Source organism: Pelodiscus sinensis, chromosome 1, assembly GCF_052426305.1.
Source record: "Pelodiscus sinensis isolate ZL-2025 chromosome 1, ASM5242630v1, whole genome shotgun sequence".
NCBI classification, from domain to species: domain Eukaryota; kingdom Metazoa; phylum Chordata; order Testudines; family Trionychidae; genus Pelodiscus; species Pelodiscus sinensis.
In genome coordinates this window covers 135,095,395-135,116,776 of record NC_143052.1, presented here as the reverse complement: position 1 = coordinate 135,116,776, position 21,382 = coordinate 135,095,395, and the positions used below count along the sequence as shown (strand labels likewise).

General features: G+C 44.6%; 1 protein-coding gene across 15 annotated transcripts in view; it reads right to left on the bottom strand.

Moving 5' to 3' along the window:
* The window catches only part of RIMKLB (ribosomal modification protein rimK like family member B), an 86,683-nt gene that overhangs the window by 18,098 nt on the left and 47,203 nt on the right, over positions 1-21,382 (bottom strand). For all 15 annotated transcript variants that reach the window (XM_075902131.2, XM_075902179.2, XM_089771740.1 and 12 more), the window contains exons 4-5: positions 12,403-12,633; positions 5,211-5,297 (exon numbers count right to left, since the gene is read on the bottom strand). In XM_075902131.2, coding sequence (XP_075758246.1) covers positions 5,211-5,297; positions 12,403-12,633 — 318 coding nt within the window. The remainder of the gene's footprint in view (positions 1-5,210; positions 5,298-12,402; positions 12,634-21,382) is intronic.

The window sequence follows — 21,382 nt, the reverse complement described above, 5'->3', positions numbered from 1 at the left end:
TCACATAAGTTTCCTATCCTTCCTTTTAACGTCTCTAATGTCAGTGGAAAGCACTTCTGGAGCAGACTTCGCTGCTCTGGAGCTCATTTCCTCACCTTCATTGGCCTTACTCTTATTTGCTCTCCTCTTCTGTTGACACCCTTTGTGAATCTAAATGTGTTACATAATACACTTTGTACTAAGGCACTGCCAATTTGTATGGCAGAACTTCACTGAATTGTGCTGCATCATTATTGCATTACAAAATCTCTTGGTCAACTGCCTCGTTTAACGAAGAAAATGGGATGGGGGAGAGAAGCAGAAGGAAGATGAGGTGAAGTATTATGCTGGAGACATCAATATAGCAGACTCTGCTCCTTTAGGGATGATGGTCTCTGTAGCACTAGATTGCTATACAACATGGAATTGCTAAAGCCAGCACTCATGGAACACTGCTTCTGAAGGATTTAAGATGGTACCCTAACCTACCCAGTCCCAGAGAGCGCTTAAGTTCATTTTCCTCATGCTGCTTCTTAGCCCTATTTCCCCTCTCTCCCAGCTACTGTGCTCCCAAAATGGGGATGGAAAAAACAAGGACTTGGAAAATGGTAGGAAGCATTTCAGTCAATTACGCTTTATCAAATAAAAAACAATGTGCCCATTTGCACTGATGTAAACTGTTCTTTAAATGGCCTTAGGTTTGAATGGTTTAATTAACATGTAAGCCATTGTTTTCTAAAATACCATTTGTTATCTGCTGTTCTGTATTTAACTTTCAAGTACAGTAAAACTCCAATAGTCGAGCATCCAATAGTCCGGCATTCCTGATAGTCCGGCATCAAAATGGCAAGAGCCTAGATAGTGAGCTTCGGCAAAAAATGAGTTACAAGGTAACAGCGGCAGCAGCTGAACTGAGCAAAAAGGGTAAAAAAAGACTTAAAAAAAACACGAAAACATTACAGTATACTGTATACAGTATGTACAATAAAAAGGGTTAAGAACACTTTATATACAGTATATAATGTGTGTATATATAACCATCTTATAGTACCTCCTGACAGTCCGGCATATCTGATAATCCGGCACCACCTAGGTCCCATAGATTCTGGATTATCGGAAGTCTACTGTATTTGGCAGAGCGGGGACACAGAAGAAACCACACCATTGGAAAAGAGAGCTGTTTCTGTAACAGGTGTTCTTTGAGATGTGCTGCTCGTGTCCATTCAACGTAGACATGTGTGCTCACTACATGCACGAGTGGCAGAAGATTTTCCCTCAGCAGTATCCATACAGAGATGGGTTCAGCACTTCCTGGAGTAGCATGCACATGCCATGCAATACAGAGTACTGCAGATCCCCTCCACACTCAATTCCTTCTTGCCAGAAACTCCAACAGTGGAGAAGGAGGGCAGGACGTTGAATAAGAACATATGAATGGCCATTCTGGGTCAAAAATCCATCTAGACCAGTATCTTGTCTTCTGACAGTAGCCAAAGTATCCCAGAGGGAATGAACTGAACAGGGAATCATCAAATGATCCATCCGCTGTTACCCATTTCCAGCTTTTGACAGAGGGACACCATTCCTGCCCATCCCTGCTAACAGTCATTGATGAACCTATCCCTCCATGAATTTATCTAGTTTTTTAACCCTGTTATAGTTTTGGACTTCAGAATATCCCCCCAATGTCTAGTGCATGGAGGCACCTACGGTAAACTGGAAGAAGTGTCCACGGCCCTGGAAAATCGTGTCGTGAACGTATGTATTTTTGAGATTGGAGGGCGACATGCCAACCTCCCAGACCCAGGGAATGGGTGATGGAGGTCAGGGAGACCGTGGAAAACTTGAGTTTCAACAGATAGTGATTGAGATCTCTCAGATCTAAGGTGGACCGAAAGCCCCACTTGGCCTTGAGAATTAAAAAGTAGAGGGAACAGAACCTCTGGTTCCTGTATTGGGGCTGAACCTCCTTCACTGCTCCCATCTGCTGCAACCCCATAACTATTTGAACAAGCAGATTCTTGTGATAAGGGTCCCTGAAGGAGGACAGACTGGAGCAGGGAGAAGGAAGTTGAGGTGAGTTGCAGGATATATAGCCGTGATGAGGACCCAACGGTCCATAAATATGGAGTGCCAAGCAAAGAGGAAGGGGTGTTAATGGCTGGCAAATAAAAGGGGGAGAATCCGGTGAACTGAGTGGTGTCACCCTCAGGCTCAACCTCAAAAAGGGAATTTGCTGAGAGACTTGGAACGAGTGGAGCATGAAGTGAAGGAAAATGGGGTTGTTTCCTTGGCCGCCTCTTATACAGGCAGTCCCCGGGTTATGTACAAGATAGGGACTGTAGGTTTGTTCTTAAGTTGAATTTGTATGCAAGTCGGAACTGGCATCCAGATTCAACCGCTGTTGAAACTGACCAGCAGCTGACTACAGGACGCCCAAGGCAGAGCTGCTCTGTCCCGGGCTTCCTGGAATCAGCCGCTGATCAGTTTCAGCAGCGGCTGACTTGGGAACACCTGGGGTAGAGCAGCTGGGGTGCTGCCGGGTTGGTCCCCGCAGCACCGAGGTGCGGCACTGTGGGGACCTACCTGGCAGCGCCCCAGCTGCTCTGTCCCAGGCGTCCAGATTCAGCCGCTGTTGAAACTGGCCAGCGGCTGACTATAGGAAGCTAAAATCTAAGGTGTAATAAGTTCTTCCTATAAAGGGGCGTCTGTTGGCCTGCTGGCTACCCTCTGCGATGGGACCCCGGTCCTAGCAGTAAAGACACGGACGTTAACCTTTTCTCGGAAACACACACACACACACACACACACACACACACACACACACACACACACACACACACACACACACACACTGCCCTGACCGTCGGCTGACAGCTCCTCTAGAGCGGGAATGCTGCCCAATAAAGAACCAAGGCAGACAAAGTGTGGATGGGGCTGCAACTAATGTAGACAGCCCCAGCATTGACATAATGTCCTAGGCTGCTGGAAGAGGCTCCAGGGAGGATGATACATATAGTTGAGCACAGCTGCCCAGACTAGGTGGCAGGGAGTGAGATGGACTACATCTCTACGTTTGAGGTGGGGCCTTGGAGGTTGATGGAGCTGCCTGTCCGGATCATCTCTTCGATTGCCCTGACGTGAGCCTGGCGACCTGCCTCTGCCCACTTTCATAGGCCTCTTAGCTGGAGCCAAGGATGGAGATCGGTGCTGGCGAAGCACTGGCACCCTGTTCCAAGTCAGAGCACCGACTCCATGAGGAGCGCTTTTAGGCAAATGTCTCTCTCTTTAATTCATGGCTGAAGTGATTTGCAGATTCAGTGCTTGTCATTGATATGGGCTTCTCCCAAGCACCATAAAACACTCATCAAGAGGGTGGCCAATGGGCATAAACCTGGGATAGTTGTGAACACACAACTGAAAGCTGGGGCAAGGGAGGACTGGAGCACGCCCAGTCCCAAGGCAACGTCCCTAAGGGACTTACTACTTCTTCTGAACTATGAACAATTAACCACTAAGAAGGAACTATTTACAAGTAAACAGATATCAATCACCAGAAAAGCAACTGTAAGGGCTCTTGCACAGCCATTCCGAGCACCACCACTAGCAGTAAGGAGGAAATGAGCGTAAAGGCAGTGTCCTATATAGCACAGCGTGTGTGTGTGTGCACGTGTCACTCCAGAGGGCACTGAAGCCATCGCCTTATGGATACTGCTAAATGAAAATCTTCCAGCACACACACCTATATTCAATGGACATTAGCAAGCATTCAAGGAAGGATGACACTATTCAAAGGTAGATTTCACAGTGGATTATTTTTGTTTTGAAGTACCTTTTATAAATAGGGATTTATGCAAGGTCAGGCTATGTAAGGAGAAGAACTGATAGCTATAAGCTTGTCTATTGATTCTATTTAGCAGATCTAATCGGCAGAATGCCACGCAGTGACAAGTTAAATCCTGGTGGGTCCCACATATTCCACAGATATGGCGCTTACCCTCTGCTACATAATCATGCTCCAAAGTCTAAGGCTCTGGCTATGTAAGAAGCTTTTATCACTTTCACTAAAGGCAATTTTTTAAAGTTAATTTAATTAAACTGGTACAATCCCGTGTAGAAAAAACACATTTGTTTATATCTTCCTTCATTTGATAATTTACTAATTTAACATTAAGATAAACTGATTTAACACTTAACTTTTGACATTTACATTATAAATTGAGGTTCTTATTCAGTTATTGGAAGCTGCTTCAGAATTTGCAGCACTCTCACAGAATCAGAAATCTTGCTATAGAATTTAGGTCCAGTTTGGTTCTTAACCACTTGATTAAACTGAAACTATTGACCAAGACAAGCATAAAGAAAAAGAAATGGGAGGTTCACTGAATTCAGATGATGTACCTTAAGCCTTGAAATTCCTCTTCAATTTCACTACTATTCCAAGTCCTGGATCCTCCCTCCACAGTTATGCTCATGCCACTCAATCAAAAACTATAGAAACTCACTATTCCAGTCCTGCCTCCTCACACAGTTCTGCCAATGCACCACTTGCAGAACCCCTGTAATTTCCTAATCCGAACTAGCTACTCCATGCCGCGTGTAGCCGCGCGGCACGGGGTTCGAACTAGCCAGCATTTAAAAATGGCGCTGGCTGGCTTCATGGAAATGAAGCCCGGGAAATTCAAATCCCGGGCTTCATTTGCAACTGCGGATGACTACATTACCCCCGCTAGTTCGAACTAGCGGGGTAGTGTAGACATACCCTATGTTACCAGCGGCATTAAAAATTGTCTCCCAAGTTTGCAGTCTGTTCAACACACAGGTCTGGTCTACACTACCACAAGAAGAGTGATCTAAGTTGCATAAACTTCAGCTACACATATAGTACAGCTGAAGTTGAAATACTTAGACACCTCATTAAGTAGATCTTCACTGTGGTGTATCCACAGGAGACATTCTTTCATTGACAGAAGTGTGATTGGCCATCAATTTATCGTGCCTATACTAGACACAATAAATCAACCCCCCGGATTGATCACTGACCATCAATTCAGCTAGTAGCATAGACATACCCTCAGAAGCAATTCAGAAGTTAGAAGAGTTTAGACAGAGAATGAAAACAAAGTCTAACCCCTGACATAAAGCCTCTTCAAATCCTTTCCCTTCATCACACATGGATCCCTGAAACGAGGGTCACCACCATGCACCTTTTCCCTCACTCCTGCACCTACCTCGGTGACCCCGTGTGTTCTTCACCACCATGGGAAACTCCAGCACCTCCGCCTCATCAATCATTTTGGCAAAGTTCTCATGACCACCTGGTAAAAAAAGAACCAAGAAATGTTACATGTTGCCAATCTGATACTACCAATCTAATGTATGTGACTTGCTGGATACAGACTACATCTCTTCCACCTCTGATCTTAAAGACAGCAACATAAACCAAAGGTTAATAGAAGACAGGACATTTAGAAGGGTTAATTCTTTTCGGCTCTTTTCCCACTCCACTTTTATCAACTTCTACTTACCTGCCTTCTATCTACCTGACAAGGGAATTCTCTGGAGACACAGGCCCATTCTGACTATGTGTAGCAGAGGGACAAGATGTAATACAGAAACCAGCACCCTCCAAATCCTATCCCATTCTAGTAAAACCACTTGTAGATAAGGACTGAATAATCATTCCATAAAGGAAGTTGTCTCACCTCAAAAAAGATATTTTGGCCTTGGAAAGGGTTCAGAAAAGGGCAACTAAAATTATTAGGGGTTTGGAACGGGTCCCATACGAAGAGAGGTTAAAGTGACTGGGGCTTTTCAGTTGTGCAGTAACGGTGCTTCTTCAAGAGGTGTCCCTGTGGATGCTCCACTCTGGGTGCTGGTGCGTCCTCGTACCGGCGATCGGAGATCTTTTTAACTGTTTCCACCGTGCCGTGCACGCGCCAGAGCGCCCCCTGTGTCATTGGAATCTGTTAGGCGCGCGCGCGGCACGGCTCCTCTGTTCCTTCTGCACCCGTCAGAACCAAGGGCTCCGAGCCAAGGAAGGAGGGAGCACCCATGGGGACACATCTCAAAGAAGCACCGTTACTGCACAAGGTGAGTAACTCTTTCTTCTCCTTCGAGAAGTCCCCACGGGTGCTACATTCTGGGGGTATGTCTATACTACCACCCTAGTTCGAATGAAGGTGGTTAATGTAGTCAATCGAAGTTGCAAATGAAGCCCGGGATTTAAATATCCCGGGTTTCATTTGCATCTTGCCGGGCACCGCCATTTTTAAATCCCCAGTAGTTCGGACTCCGTGCCCGTGGCTTCATGCGACATGGAGCAGGTAGTTCGAATTAGGCTATCTAATTCGAGCTACCATTACTCCTCATGGAACACGGGCACGGAGTCCGAACTACTGGGGATTTAAAAATGGCAGCGCCCGGCAAGATGCAAATGAAGCCCGGAATATTTAAATCCTGGGCTTCATTTGCAACTTCGATTGACTACATTAACCACCCTAGTTCGAACTAGGGAAGATGCAATTGAGGAAGAGAGAGCATAATGTTGTGCAAAGGTATGGTCTGAGGACCAGGTATCCTGTAGAGAGACATTGCTGAGGAAGGCGGTGGTGGAGGACATCGCCCTGGTAAAATGTGCTGTAACCATTTCAGGTAAGTCTTTGTTGTAGAGTACATAACATGTTTGGATGCACGAAGAGATCTATTTAGAAATCCTCTGACGAGACTGAGACTGAATGTCCTCTGCACCGTTCCGCATAGGACAAAAAAAGTCTCGGGGCTTGTCGCCAGGGTTTGGTGCGGTCAATGTAAAAAGCAAGCGCCCTGCGGACATCCAGAGTGTGCCAACCTGCTTGAAGAGGATTGGTATGAAGCTTAGGAAAAAAATGCAGGTAAGTATATAGGTTCATTGACATGAAAGGGCAAAAGGACTTTGGGGAGGAATTTAGGGTGTGGTCGAAGTATCACCCTATCTTTAGTGAATACTGTATAAGGGGGATCCGCCATCAGTGAGGCGAATTCACTCACCCTTCTACTGGAGGTTATTGCCACAAGGAATGAGACTTTCATTGATAAATGAGACCAGGAGCAAGTTACCAGTGGTTCAAAAGGTGGCTTTGTGAGACTCTTGAGAACGTGGTTGAGGTCCTAGATAGGAAGTGGTGGTCGGACTGGTGGGAAGGTATTCTGTAGCCCCTAAGGAATCTTTTCGTCATTGGGTCAGCGAGAAGAGATCCCATGACCTGTACAATGAAACGCTACAATGGCGGCTGCATGTACTTTGATAGTAGTAAGAGCTAGACCTGTTTCAGGTGTAACAAGTAATCCAATACGGTGGGGAGGGGGGCGTGCTCAGAGGATGTTATGTGAGAAGTGTTGAACCAATGCACCAATCTGTTCCACTTGTAGAGATTTGTTCTCCTAGTGGACTGCCTCCTACTATTGATCAGTATATGTTTCACTGGTTCTGAACAGGCATTTTCAGCATCTTGGAGCCATGAAGGAGACAAGCATGAAGATGTAGCTTGTGGAGTTCCGGGTGGAGATCCCTCCCGCAGTTCTGCGATAGTAGGTCGTGGTGAAGTGGGACGGTGTACAGATCTGCTAGCTTCATCTTACAGAGGTAAGGATACCACGTCTGTGTGGGCTGGTGCCACAAGTATGGCTCGAGCACGATCTAATCTGATCTTGTTGAGGACCTTGTGAAGGAAAGGAAAGGGCAGAAAGGCGTAGAGAAGGGGACCATGCCATGTGATCGAAAAGGCATCGCCGAGGGAGTGCTTCCCTAGAGCTGCTCTTGAACAGTAGAGGTGGCACTTTCTTTCCTTTTGTGGCAAAGAGGTCTATGTCTGGTTGCCCCCAGTGACGAAAAACTGGTGCAACAGTGTTCCTGTTCATCTCCCACTCATGTTAATCGTGGAACATTCGGCTTAGGGCATCTGCCGTGACATTGAGCACTCTAGGTAGGTATGAAGCTATGGAGGTAACATGGTGCGTAAGGCACCAATTCCATAATCTGATGGCTTCCGTGCAAAGGGAGTGAGATCACGCCCCTCCCTGTTGGTTGATATAGTACATGCAGGTAGTATTGTCTGTCATTATGGAAATGACTTGTGAGTTATGTAGGATTGGAAAGGTTGGCGAGCGGTCAGGTATGCATGCAACTCGAGGAGGTTGATATGTAAGGTTTGTTCCATAAAGGACAATTTGCCTTGAGCTGTGATGGTGCCTAGGTGAGCTCCCCAACCCATGAGTGATGCATCTGTCACAATAGTGAGTGTGGGAGAAGGTTGATGGAACGGTACGCCTTCTAACATATTCTGGGGGTTTGTCCACCATTGTAGCAAGTTTAGAATGCGAGGTGGTATAGTTAGTCGTTTGGGGAGAGAGTCTCTGGAGGGCTTGTAAGTCGTGGCTAACCATGACTGAAGGCCTCTCATATGAAGTCTGGCGAGCTTGACCACGTGTCGTGGAAGCCATATGCCCTAGAATCTTGAGACAGTCGCGTACCGTCATGGTAGGAACTAGTTGTGCACTCCTGATATTCTGCATAATACGATGGCTGATGCGGTAACACGGGCTGCGGTATCTGCTACATCCATTGCGGATTGTAGGGCAGAAAGCGAGACTGCATGACCTTCGTGCATTATATTAAGGAGTGTTGACCGTTTATGTTCAGGTAAATGTTGTGCCAAGTCCTGGAGTTTGGAATAATTTGTGTGATCATAATCCTCAAGCATTGCCGTGTAATTTGCTGCTCGAAGGAGCAAGGTAGCCGAGGAATAGACCCATAATGTTTATTCTCTTGTGATCTCTATCCTGTGGTGTCGTCTTTAGGTTAGGTTGTCTCCCTTTGTGGCGAACCGAATCCACCATTAGGAATTAGGTGGTGGATGGGTGAAAAGGAAATCCGCATCCTTTGGTGCAATAAAGTATTTGCGGTCAGCCTTCTTGTTGGTGGGGGAAATAGACGCAGGAGTCTGCCAAATACTCTTGGCTGGGTCCATAATGACCTCATCCATAGGGATCACCAGTCAAGAAGTAGTAGATGGTTCCAGTGTACGTAGGAGCTTATACTGTTTAACTTGTACCTCCTGTAAGTCCCGTTCCTCTGCTAGCGCCACCCTTTTAAAAAGATCATGAAATTTCCTAGAGTCATCACCGGATGGTGGAGCCTCTGGTGTGACAGCCTCATCAGGAGAGGATGAGGAGTTATGTAGAGGGGATCTGTCTTCGCCCTCTGAGAGAGAATCTTGTATCTCAGAGCGACTTGGGGAATTTAGTTCTGTCATGGACGCAGTAAGAGGTGGCGAAGCCGATGTTCTAGAAGTTGTTGAAAGAGGATTATGACGACTTTGCTTTGGTCTTGGCTCGCATGGCTGCCATTGAATAGCGTATGACAGCGGTGGGTAGCTATATTGTTGTGCATACCATGGTGGTGGCAGAGGTGGGTATGCGTTTTGCGTGACCGAAGGCTGCCAAGGAGGAGGTCTGTGGACAGGACTAGAATGTTGGGAGGAGAATCTACTCCTGGGTTTCATACCAGCATTGCTTGGAGACCGTGAGATGTGGGACGGTCTGCCTGAGTGAACTGACTGCACCAAAGAAGTTGGTGAAGTCGGTGCCAGCAGTGAACGGCTCCGTACCGGCGAGTGGTAGTGCGCAGCGTGGTGGCTCGGTGCCAAGGTGCGGGACTTGCTTGGTGTCGATGGCGGTGCCGAGCGGCACGGGGGCAGCATGTCAGTGCGGGGCTTCTCCACAGTCGGTGCTGGCAACCGGTGCCGGGGGTGTTTCGGCGCTGAATGTTCCTTATGGCCCGCCAGTGTGGCTGGTGCCGAGGAGGACGACGGTGCTGATGCTTTCTGTCTCAGATCAGAATGTGCTCGCTTGTGCGGTGCCAGCGTTTTGGCCGAAGCCGTACCAGACATGCCCGGCTTGTATGTGGTGCTAACCCGTGAGGCTGAGGACGCCGAGGGTAGCGAACGGGTCAGAGAACGAGCAGTTCTCGATGCTGCCGGGGTAGACAGGGCAGAGGGACATGACTCGTCCATACCCTTGGTCAGAGAGGCCATTTATGGAGCCGCTGGTGGGTCGTCAGATGGAGATCGTAGAGACTTCTCTTAGAGAACTGTTTCCACCTATTAGCCCTGTCCCTCCGTGCTCTGGAGGTCAATTTAAAGCAGTGCTGGCACTTCTGAGTCTGGTGGGATTCGCCAAGGCACTTAATGCATTCCGCATGTCCATCAGACACAAGCATAGCATCCCGGCATGTCTAGCGCCTTTTAAAGCCGGGAGATCCCGGCATGAGGCGCGGGAAACAAGTGGCAAGCCGCAACGAGAGAAAATTTTTTTGTTTTGTTTTTTGTTCTAACTATAGATTAGGGTAGGTAGTAAGGTTAAAAAAAAAAAAAAAAAAAAAAAAAAAAAACCCTCAGAATCTGAGGTAACTGTGCGAATTAACCAGGTTATTTTTTAACCAAAGATGAAGAGGAGAAGAAGCTCCATCTATTGCCGAGGACGATAAAGAAGGAACTGAGGAGCTGCACCCCATGCGCGCCTAACGGATTCCAACGACGCAGGGGGGTGCTCTGGATCGTGCACAGCGTGGTAGAAACAGCTAGAAAGATCTCCGGTCGCCGGCGCGAGGACACACCAGCACCCAGAGTGGAGCACCCAGAGGGACCTCTCGAAGGAGAAGAGGAGACTTAGGGGGGATATGATAAAGGTATATAAAATCATGAGTGGTGTGGAGAGGGTGAATAAAGAAAAGTTATTTATTAGTTCCCATAATAGAAGAACTAGAGGACACCAAATGAAGTTAATGGGTAGGCAGGTTTAAAACTAATAAAAGAAAGTTCTTCTTCACATAGTGCGTTGTCAACCTGTGGAACTCCTTGCCAGAGGAGGCTGTGAAAGCTAGGACTATAACAGAGTTTAAAGAGAAGCTAGATACTTTCATGGAAGTTAGATCCATAAAAGACTATTAGCCAGGGGATAGAAATGGTGTCCCTGGCCACTATTTGTCAGAGGCTGGAGAAGGATGACAGGAGACAAATCGCTTGATCATTGTCTTCGGTCCACCCTCTCCGGGGCACCTGGTGCTGGCCACTGTCGGCAGACAGGCTACTGGGCTAGATGGACCTTTGGTCTGACCCAATACAGCCATTCTTATGTTCTTAATTCCAGGCAGTTTTTAGTAATAAGAATACAAGGATTTGTAACTCTTATATATTATTCATAGATCTGAGTTCCTCACATCTCAGTTTGCCTCCCTAACTCCTGGATTAATGTTTCCCTCTGCAAGTAATACAGCCACCAGAACAGTATTTTTAAATGTTGTTTACCTGGAAACAGCTTAACATTCTAAAGGTTACCTGAGCTCAATTCACCCTTTATTTAGAGGGCTGATTATAGTATAGTGAACAGAAGAGAGGGGGTTAGGGAGAGATCCCTCAGAGACTTATGCAGTAGAGAACTCAAATCAGAGTGACTGATGGTTTGAAAAATCAGCAGCAAATGCTGCTGCCCTGGATTTTGCTGCTCACAATGGAAAGTAAGCAGCTCAACATTTCCTGCTTTTCTTGGCAATGACACCCTTTACAAGCCAACTACCACTTAAACAGAAGAAGGGCAATCCTAAACCCAATTTATTATGCAAACAATACATCTGTTATACAGAAAGCTGTGAAGGATAAGAGATGCATTTTCACAAAGAAACAACATGCACTTCCCCTGTCCCAATTGTTGGGGCAGCAAAGTCTCTAATGCAAGGAAACAGTCAACTTGTAATACAGTTAAAAACAAAGAAGTTCCCATACTAGATAATATCACAGATCTTTTTAGCCCTGTATCCTGTGTCTGACAATGGCCTGTATCAGACACTATAAGAAGGTGCAGTAAAATCATTTGTAAACAAGTGAATAATTATCCCATAGAGGAAGGTATCTTCCTAATCCCTGGAAATTTGTAAGTAATAAAGTATAAGTAGGATTTGTAACCCGTATACATTTTTTCCTGTCCAACGTAGCTGTGGATGTGCCTGATCATATACAGTTCTAATCCTTTGTCAAATACAACTCAATTCTTGACGTTAGCAACATCCTGTGACATCAAGTTCCACAAATTATCTATGTGTTGAGCAATGGACATCTTCAGCGGAAAAAGCTAAGTGTTTTAGATAATCTTCACAATACCCCACATTACAGATAGAGAAATCAAAGCAGAGTCTACATGACTTGCCCACGATGTCACAGCAAAGCCCAAAGTAGAACACCCAAGCAGTCCTGACTTCCAATCCCCAATCTAGCCACTATACAATATTCCTTTAGGGCTGTTACACACTTCAATAATAATAGCCTTCCCAAACTCGACTAAATGTTTCAACTGTTATTAGTATACTGCTCTTTTAACCCACTGGCTTACCATAAGAGAAGGTGTCTGGAAGAGGCACACCATGACCAGCCAGCTCCTGGAAGGTCCAGAACTTGTTGACACAGTTGAGGATAGCTTGGGGCCGATTCATCAACCGGCAGCCCATCTTCTCCAAATGGCGAAGGACTGTGATGTCACTGTCACTTTGGACCCAGGGTGTTGGCACACGTACAACAACCACCTGTGGATAGGCGGTAATGAGCTCCCCATTTACCCGGAGACCTGCAAAAGAGAAGGAAAAGAATGCCACTCCAAAGGGCCCAAAATGTTGACAGATGGCTAAACAAAGCATAGAAATAATTATATTACAGGTTGAACCTCTTTAATCCGGCACCCTCAGGACGTGACCAGTTCTGAACCAGAGAATTTTCCGGACCATGGAAAGTCAATATTGTCTACCAATACTTTCACCGCTTACTGGACTGTTAGAGGACATTTAGGGGCAAATTAGAACTAAACAGAACAGCTCTCAGTATTCTACGACTGGTGGTTGTAAACAAACTTTATGGGATTGTGGCAAATTCGGCCACACCCATGAAAAGTAGACCTCTGATTAACTAAAATTATTCTGGATTACTGATGTTTCTGGACCAGAGTGTTCTGGACTAGAGAGGTTCAATCTGTGCCAGAGCACACCATTGATCTTTATTCTATGTGTAAGAGATGTCTAATGCTCTATATTTAAATACCACCCCATTATGAGAGTAATCTACGTGGTCAACTGTCCCATTTTGTACTAGGGACGTTAGCATGTAGTTGTTTACACTATTAACCAATAAGCCCAGGCTTACTGGTTAATACTAATGACTAGGGATGTAATAGTGTAGTCGATTAACCGATAAGCAAAAGCTTATAGGTTAATGCTACAGACTACATGCATTCCTCCCCCACCTCCTCCAAGTAAATTTTTTAGTAGGATGGCCAGCAACCTGGCTCAGTCCTGGCTTGTGGCAGGTCCAGGACCTACTCCTGCTGAGGTGCTGCATTTTTAGAGCTAGGCTGGCAGGCAGCTCAGCTCAGCTCAGTTCCGGCTCATGCCAGATCTGAGAGCTCAGATTCCCCCTGCCCTGAATAGGAGCTGCTGCCACCCTATACTGCTGCCTCTGTGTCAAAGGCAGCAGCCTGGGGCAACAGGCAGCTGGTCCGCCAAGAGAGCTGGTTTTTAAACCAGCTCCCCTCGCAGACCAGCTCCCACCTGGCACCCCACACTGCTGCCTCTGATACAGAGGTTTCAGCAAGGAGTGGAGGGCTCTTCAGAAGTGGGGCCAGAGTGCACTGGCTGCCACCCCCGCCCCCGGGTACTTTAGAGTAGTCAACTAACAAGAAAGAATTCATGAAGTTACTTGACTATTTGATTAACTGATATTTAACATCCCTACTAATGACTATGCATAGCCCCCCCCCCCCTTGCTGTCTCTGTATCAAAGGCAGTGCAGGGGAAGAGGCAGAAGCTAGTGCCCATGCCTAAGGAGCTGCCTCCCCTCCCTCCACCTCTAATAAAGAGGCAGCAGCATGCGGGAGGGTGGAGAGAGGGAAGGCAATTGGGAGCCAGTACATGTGGGAAGCAGCTTTACAGCCGCCTGCCCCCCATGCTGGTGCCTCTATCAGAGGCAGCAGGAAGGGGGGGGGGAGTAACTACTAAAAAATATCCATTATTTACACAAATACACGTTAGTTAACATCCCTATTTTGTACAAAGGCAAAAAATCTTTCCTATCCTCCATGATATATTTAAAAGTAGGACTGACCAATCCTGGACTAGCCCCCAATGAGATGAATTATTAGAGATGGTAAAATAGCAATCTAATCAACAGCCTGTATGTCTAGAGGGACGGGGTTGTAGGGAAAGCTGGATTGAAACAAGTCGCAAGAAAGGGCTGCTTTTGCAAGATGTCAAGTCTCCAGAGGAGGACCTGGCAGATGACTATGGGTTGGGAGCCCAGAAGCCATTTTGATCATCTTGTCATGTCAATAAAGTGAGGTGATGGAAACCCATAATTCAGTGTAATTAACTGAAATGATGGTACTTGCTATTGGTACCCTAAAGGTTAAAAGAGGAGGGAAGAGATAGGAAGAGATGACAGTGCACTTAGATTTCCATAAACAGTGTAAGCCAGCTGGAACAATTCAAATCTGGCCATTGTATATTTGCTGACTCTCCCCATAACAAAAACATATTTATTTTAAGAACGCCAATCTACAGTTTATGTTTCACTTTGCTTTTAAAGAGTATTTGAATTCATGCTTTTAGCTGGACACAGGTCTTTTCTATTCCTCTTCCTCTCATAGCTCTCTCCTCCCACCTAAGATACATTTCAGATCATGCCTTTAATAGAAAGGAGATGCCACCTGCAATACACAGAGAAAGTCGCCCTCCCCACCTTCACGTGCACACAGAACCTTTTTTTGGAAACAGCAGAAACAGAGCCTTTCCATATACAGATCTTTTCCCCCAATTCCATCTCCTACAGAGAAAAGAGAGAGAAAACACAAGGGGGAAGGCTGCTCTGGCAGCTCACTTCATTAGCACCAAGCACTGCCGCATTGCAGCTGACATGGCTTGTGTATTTAAGCAGGCAGGCTTCACACACACACACACACACACACACACCATTTTACAGTGCTCTCAAACAAGATTAAAAATAGCCACTACAAAAATCCAAGTGGGACACAAATATTAAGGAGAGGGCTACCATCGCCTACAACATGAAGAGGAAGTTTGATTTTGCAATCACAAAGCTTTGATGTTGTCAGAGCAATTAGATAGTAGGATTCTCCATTAGTCACACTCTTCCCTGACTAAATCCCTATACACACCCACTTTTTACCATCCTACTTGTATGCATGTATTGAGACACATGTAAATTGTGTAACTGTTTAGGTTAGTGGGAAAGAGACAGGACCCTACAGCAGTCATTGTATGTTTTTGTGATGTGAACTGGAATTGGGCAGTTTTCTAATAGAAAAAAAAAATCTTTGAATCCACTTTGGCATTTTCTCTTCAAAATAAAATTATATTAAATTCAGCAGGTTTTGGCTGCAGGAGTTTACAAAAGGGATGCAGCAACTGAAGGAGAAGTATAAGCCACCTTTAATATCCTCCTAAATATTTTGGACTAGATTTGACTATTACAACTGGTGTAAAATTCATCAGGCCATCGACCCCCATGGAGTGACACTGGCATTACAATGATGTAACCAAGAGGATAATCTGGCCCTTTGTTTAGATTCAAACTGTTCTGGACACTGTTCTCTCCAGAACAAAAAGCATTCTCTCTCCCTTTAGAGAAGACAGTTTAAAAACAAAGAGGAGAAAGGCATTCAATGAAATGTATAATTTGAGTCACCGCTACTGACGTGCACCATAAAAATTAGTTAGTCTCCCAGCAACAGAGCTGCCAATGAGAGGCAGCTCCATTACGGTAAACAGGAAAGTCAGATCCTGCCATTTTGAAAAGTAAGCTTTTATTTAACATTGTCCTTGAAACTTAGCCATTTATAGACAAATGCATATCCAGAAGCTGACTGCATGATGAGTAGATTTATAAATCCACTCATTCGGTTATGGGGTATGCAGTAATATGTTTATGTATATGGGTAATTAATTTTTCAAACAGCAGCTTTCTCAATAGGATATGAAAACCAAGATAGCAGAGAGTTATAGGAAGTGAGTGAATGGCTTGAGAATTTTGCAAACAGCATACAGAGTATCTCACCTCTATGGTACTGACTACTTCTGTCCAGAGGCCAGAATGATATGTCACTTCCCAGGCTAATTGGCAGCTTCTGAAATGAATTTGTTTTAGGCCAGCGTTTAGCAGGCATCTGTGAGTATCCTAACTATGACTGACTGGCTGCCTTGCTGGCAGTCTAAGTGGAGGTTCACAAATGAATGGTCCAGGTAGACACAGCTATCCACTCATCCTCATTCCTATCAAGTTTAGGCATATTGGGAGAAGGGAAGCTTAATTTGACACTTCCTGTACTTTACTGATATCCACTTGAGGCCTCTGACCAGCAAAAATGTTCGCTTTAACAGGGAGAAGAAATTCCTGTATATGTAATGACAATAAGCACTTTGGGATTCTTTGACTGTCTCCGTTTGACTAGCATCAATCTTACTTTTAAATAGTGTTTTACACTCAGTAAAACAGCCATTCCTTAGCCTGTCCCTGACCATTAGAATTTTAATATGAAGTTAAACATCCAACACTCCGGTCATCTGAAGAAGTGGGCTGTGCCCATTAAAGCTCATGATACCATCTACATATTTTGTCTTAAAGTGCTACCAGACTATTTGTTATTTTTTAAATATAAAATTAAACATGTAGAATAATTTTAACACACTAACACAATGAGTATTGTATGGGAACTATGGGAATATATTTACAAGTGTAGTTACACAAATCAAATATGTGTAAATTCTAAACACCAACTTTCAATGACACTGCTATCAGATCAGAGGTGAGAAGCCACATCTCTACAGTACAGGAAGACACGTGGGTAACAGGAATGTTAGATATTGTATAATTGAGCAGTCATATAACCGCATGAAATCTTAGCAGTTACATGACTATTCGATAGTCCCCAGGGACGGGGACAGCAGCCAGTGCACTCCAACCCCACTCCTGCGGAACCCCCTGCCAACCCTGCTCCCAGAGTGAAGCTAACCAAAACACTTAAGTCACTTCACGTTAGAGGCAACCTGTGAAAAGTTTGGTTTAAGTGATGAAGGTTGGGGTTTTTTTGAAGTCCCACTTATCTGTTATACATTTGATTGGACATAGTCAAGCACTAGGCCCTTTCTGCCGATTCTGATTAATCAATTAAATCCACAGATAGGACAGAGAAACCAACTTCGTATTTGTTAGAATTTAAGGAAACATATAAGCATATTACTTATTTAGAAGTAGTCCCTGGATTTATTTCTACCTATCTTAAATAACTCCCATTCCACCCTTTCCCAAAAATCTCATTCCTCATCAAGTGCTGAAGAACCTTCTCTGTAGCTCCTCTCCTCAAAGAATCTCAATGTATCAACTCAAGATTACCCTAATTTGTCACAATTCTCTTCTCAAGTTCTTTTCACCCCTGCCCATGGCTCTTTCACATCATCTATGACTCTAATGAATACAGAAATGGTATCTTGCAAAATACCTAAAGGTTGAATGATTTGTTTGATTTTTCTTTCCATCTCTACCCATCTTTTCATAAATAAAGAGATATTGTGTGGATCAGTTTTATTTTTAGCTCATTTTGGATATAAAAATCTCCTCAAACCCACACTCCTAAAAGCTTTATAAACAGGGACCTAACAAATTCATGGTTCATTCTGGTAAATGATTTGGTCATGGGATTTAAAAAAAAAAAATCTTAATTTTCAGTTTCCGATAATTAAGTCTGAAATTTCATATGTTGTGAGGACCCTGACCCAAAAGAGGTTCCATTGGAGGGGGTGGGATCACAAGACTATTGTGGGGGCCATCCTTACTTCTGCGCTGCTGCTCGTAGTAGTGCTGCCTTCAGAGCTGGGCAACCAGAAAGCAGCAGCTGCTGGCCAACCGCCTAGCTCTGAAGGCTGGGATGCCACCAGCAGCAGTGCAGAAGTGATAGTGGCATAGTGTGGTATTGCCACCCTTACTTTTGTGTCAGTAGCAGCATGGAAATAAAGGTGACAATACCATACCTTACCACTCTTACTTCTGTGCTGCTGCTGGTAGCAGTACTGCCTTCAGAGCTGGGTTCTCAATCAATAGCAAGAGAGTTTCCTGTACTTTGGAAGGGTCCTAAAGATGGCTCTGGCCTAGTCCCACAGGCATTCTTGAAGCGGAAGTCTGATCCTTTCTCTTCCTAGCTTGACTAACAGCTAGAATCTGGAGCATGGTAGGAATCCCAAGCTAGGTCACCCCAGCTTTACCCCTGCCCAGTCCTAGCATTTGAGGATTCAAGGGACCTTGGGCTGACTGCGTGGAGGGTAAGGGTTGTTACCAATGCACACTCTGACCACAGCACACATAAGGCCAGCCTCCCCCTACCCACCAAAGTGACGACCCCCTCATACCATTCCACCCTCATTTCTCTGCTGATGCTGGTGATGGAGCATCTTCAATAGGGACGTGAACAACTAGTTGACTATCCGATAAGCATTTGCACACTAGTCGCTTCCCCCCCATCAAATAAAATTAGAACTATAAAGTAAAAAAGAGATTTTCATTCATTACATTCTCCTTCCTTAAAGTAGGGGTGAGAGAAAGGAGGGAGACAATGAGACAGAAGGCGCTTTGATTACAATTTACAAGTCTATAAATTTAACTTGCTGTAGAAACCTGGAAAAGAAGGCCTCTTTCAGTTTGGCAGCAGATCTGGCCAGATAGGAGAACAGGAGCCTGGATGCAACAGTTCTATTTTCAACCCCCTCCCTGTCGTAAGGGCAGTTCACTGCGTCCTCTCATCAGAAAAATCAAGCTACAGCAACACGCTGGTTAAAAATCCATGGAGCGGAGCATTATGGGAAGGAAAAAGGGAAACGGACTTTGTGTTTTCATAGAATCATAGAATACTAGGACTGGAAGTGACCTTGAGAAGTCATCGAGTCCAGTCCCCTGCCCTCATGGCAGCACCAAATACGGTCTAACCCATCCCTGATAGACATTTATCTAACCTACTCTTATATATCTCCAGAGATGGAGATTCCAAAACCTCCCTGGGTAATTTATTCCAGTGTTTGACTACCCTGACAGTTAGGAACTTTTTCCTAATGTCCAACCTAAACCTCCCTTGCTGCAGTTTGAGCCCATTGTTTCTTGTTCTATCCTCAGAGGCCAAGATGAACAAGTTTTCTCCCTCCACCTTATGACACCCTTTTAGACACCTGAAAACTGCTATCATGTCCCCCCTCAATCTTCTCTTTTCTAAACTAAACAAACCCAATTCTTTCAGCCTTTCCTCATAGGTAATGTTCTCTAGACCTTTAATCATTCTCGTTGCTCTTCTCTGGACCCTCTCCAATTTCTCCACATCTTTCTTGAAATGCAGTGCCCAGAACAGGACACAATACTCCAACTGAGGCCTAACCAGTGCAGAGTAGAGCGGAAGAATGACTTCTCGTGTCTTACTCACAACACCCCTGTTAATGCATCCCAGAATCATGTTTGCTTTATTTGCAACAGAATCACACTGCTGACTCATATTCAGATTGTGGTCCACTATAACCCCTAGATCCCTTTCTGCCGTACTCCTTCCTAGACGGTCGCTTCCCATTCTGTATGTGTAAAACTGATTATTCCTTCCTAAGTGGAGCACTTTGCATTTGTCTTTATTGAACTTCATCCTATTTACCTCAGACCATTTCTCCAATTTGTCCAGATCATTTTGAATTATGACCCTATCCTCCAGAGCAGTCGCAACCCCTCCGGGCTTGGAATCATCTGAAAACTTAATAAATGTACTCAGTATGCTGATATCTAAATCGTTGATGAAGATATTAAACAGAGCTGGTCCCAAAACAGACCCCTGCGGAACCCCACTAGTTACTCCTTTCCAGCAGGATTGTGAACCATTAATAATTACTCTGGGTATGTCTACACTACCACCCTAGTTCAAACTAGGGTGGTTAATGTAGTCATTCGAAGTTGCAAATGAAGCCCAGGATTTAAATATCCCGGGCTTCATTTGCATCTTGCCAGGCGCCGCCATTTTTAAATCCCCGTTAGTGCCGACTCCGTGCCTGCAGCTACACGCGGCACCGAGTAGGTAGTTCAAATTAGGCTAATTCGAACTACCATTACTCCTCGTGGAATGACGTGTACCAGTAGGAGGTGGCCTGTAGTAGACTCCTAGCATGACATAATCCTTGTTTTTAACCCCTTTTAGCCTAACCCAGAGACTCTCAACACTTCCGTCTCCTATGTCCATCTCCACCTCACTCCAAGTGTGTTCATTTTTAATATATAAGGCAACATCTCCTCCCTTTTTTCCCTTTTGTTTTTAGCCCCTCCGAATAGGGGTTCATTTCAGATGTGAGGAGATATCAGATGCCCATATTCAGCACTGCATTCGTACCAATAAAAATGTTCATGTGGTAACTGCTAGAGTTGTACTTCTAAGCCAGGTTTCCAGCCATAGAAAGAATTAAATGATGCAATCTGGGATCAGCCTCTGAGTGTTATTTCCATCTCTGTGATAAAAGGACCCAAATAAACAAATGCATGGGGTTTGACTTTTTTAAAGGCATGCTGCAGACATAAGAGTTAATTTAGATAGCCTGGCTCTATTTCCATCTTGTGAATTAATTCTACAGCAGCAATAAAAATGGAATTGTCCATTAAAAATATTTCCATCTTAAAACAAATATGCTTGTTATATATACACACAGAAAAAAGTTACAATAAAATAAACAAAAGGTCCTCTCTATACTATTAGCAGCTACAATATTCCATGACACATTTAAATATACAGTGAAACCTTTATTATCTGGCACTCCGTTAACCAGAAAACTTTGTTAACCGGCATTGCCCCAAGCCACAATATTGTCACATCTTCAGGCGCACAGGCCTGGCTTAGTTACCATGATTGGCTTAATTTTTTATTTAGGAAGTACTAATCATCTTTAACTCAAAATAGAAATGTGAGACCAACTGCCTCGCGCTACAAAACTACAGATATTAAAAACTTGAGTTTTACTATTATTGTCCGTTGGTTTTTCCTAGGTTGATGGGACCCTCAGATTACCGGAATTTTTAGATAACCGGAACCCCCTAATCCCGAAGCGTGCTGGATAACACAGGTTTTACTGTAGTCGGTTCTTCTAGCACAGATGGGACCAAACTATGTTTAACCATGTTCTCACCCAGTGCACCACCTTATCACTATATAGTCTATAACAGTAATACATTTCTAATAAATTTGTGTTTCTACACAATTCCATTTGAAACTAAAACAAGACAAAGAATCAAATGCCAAATTACAAACT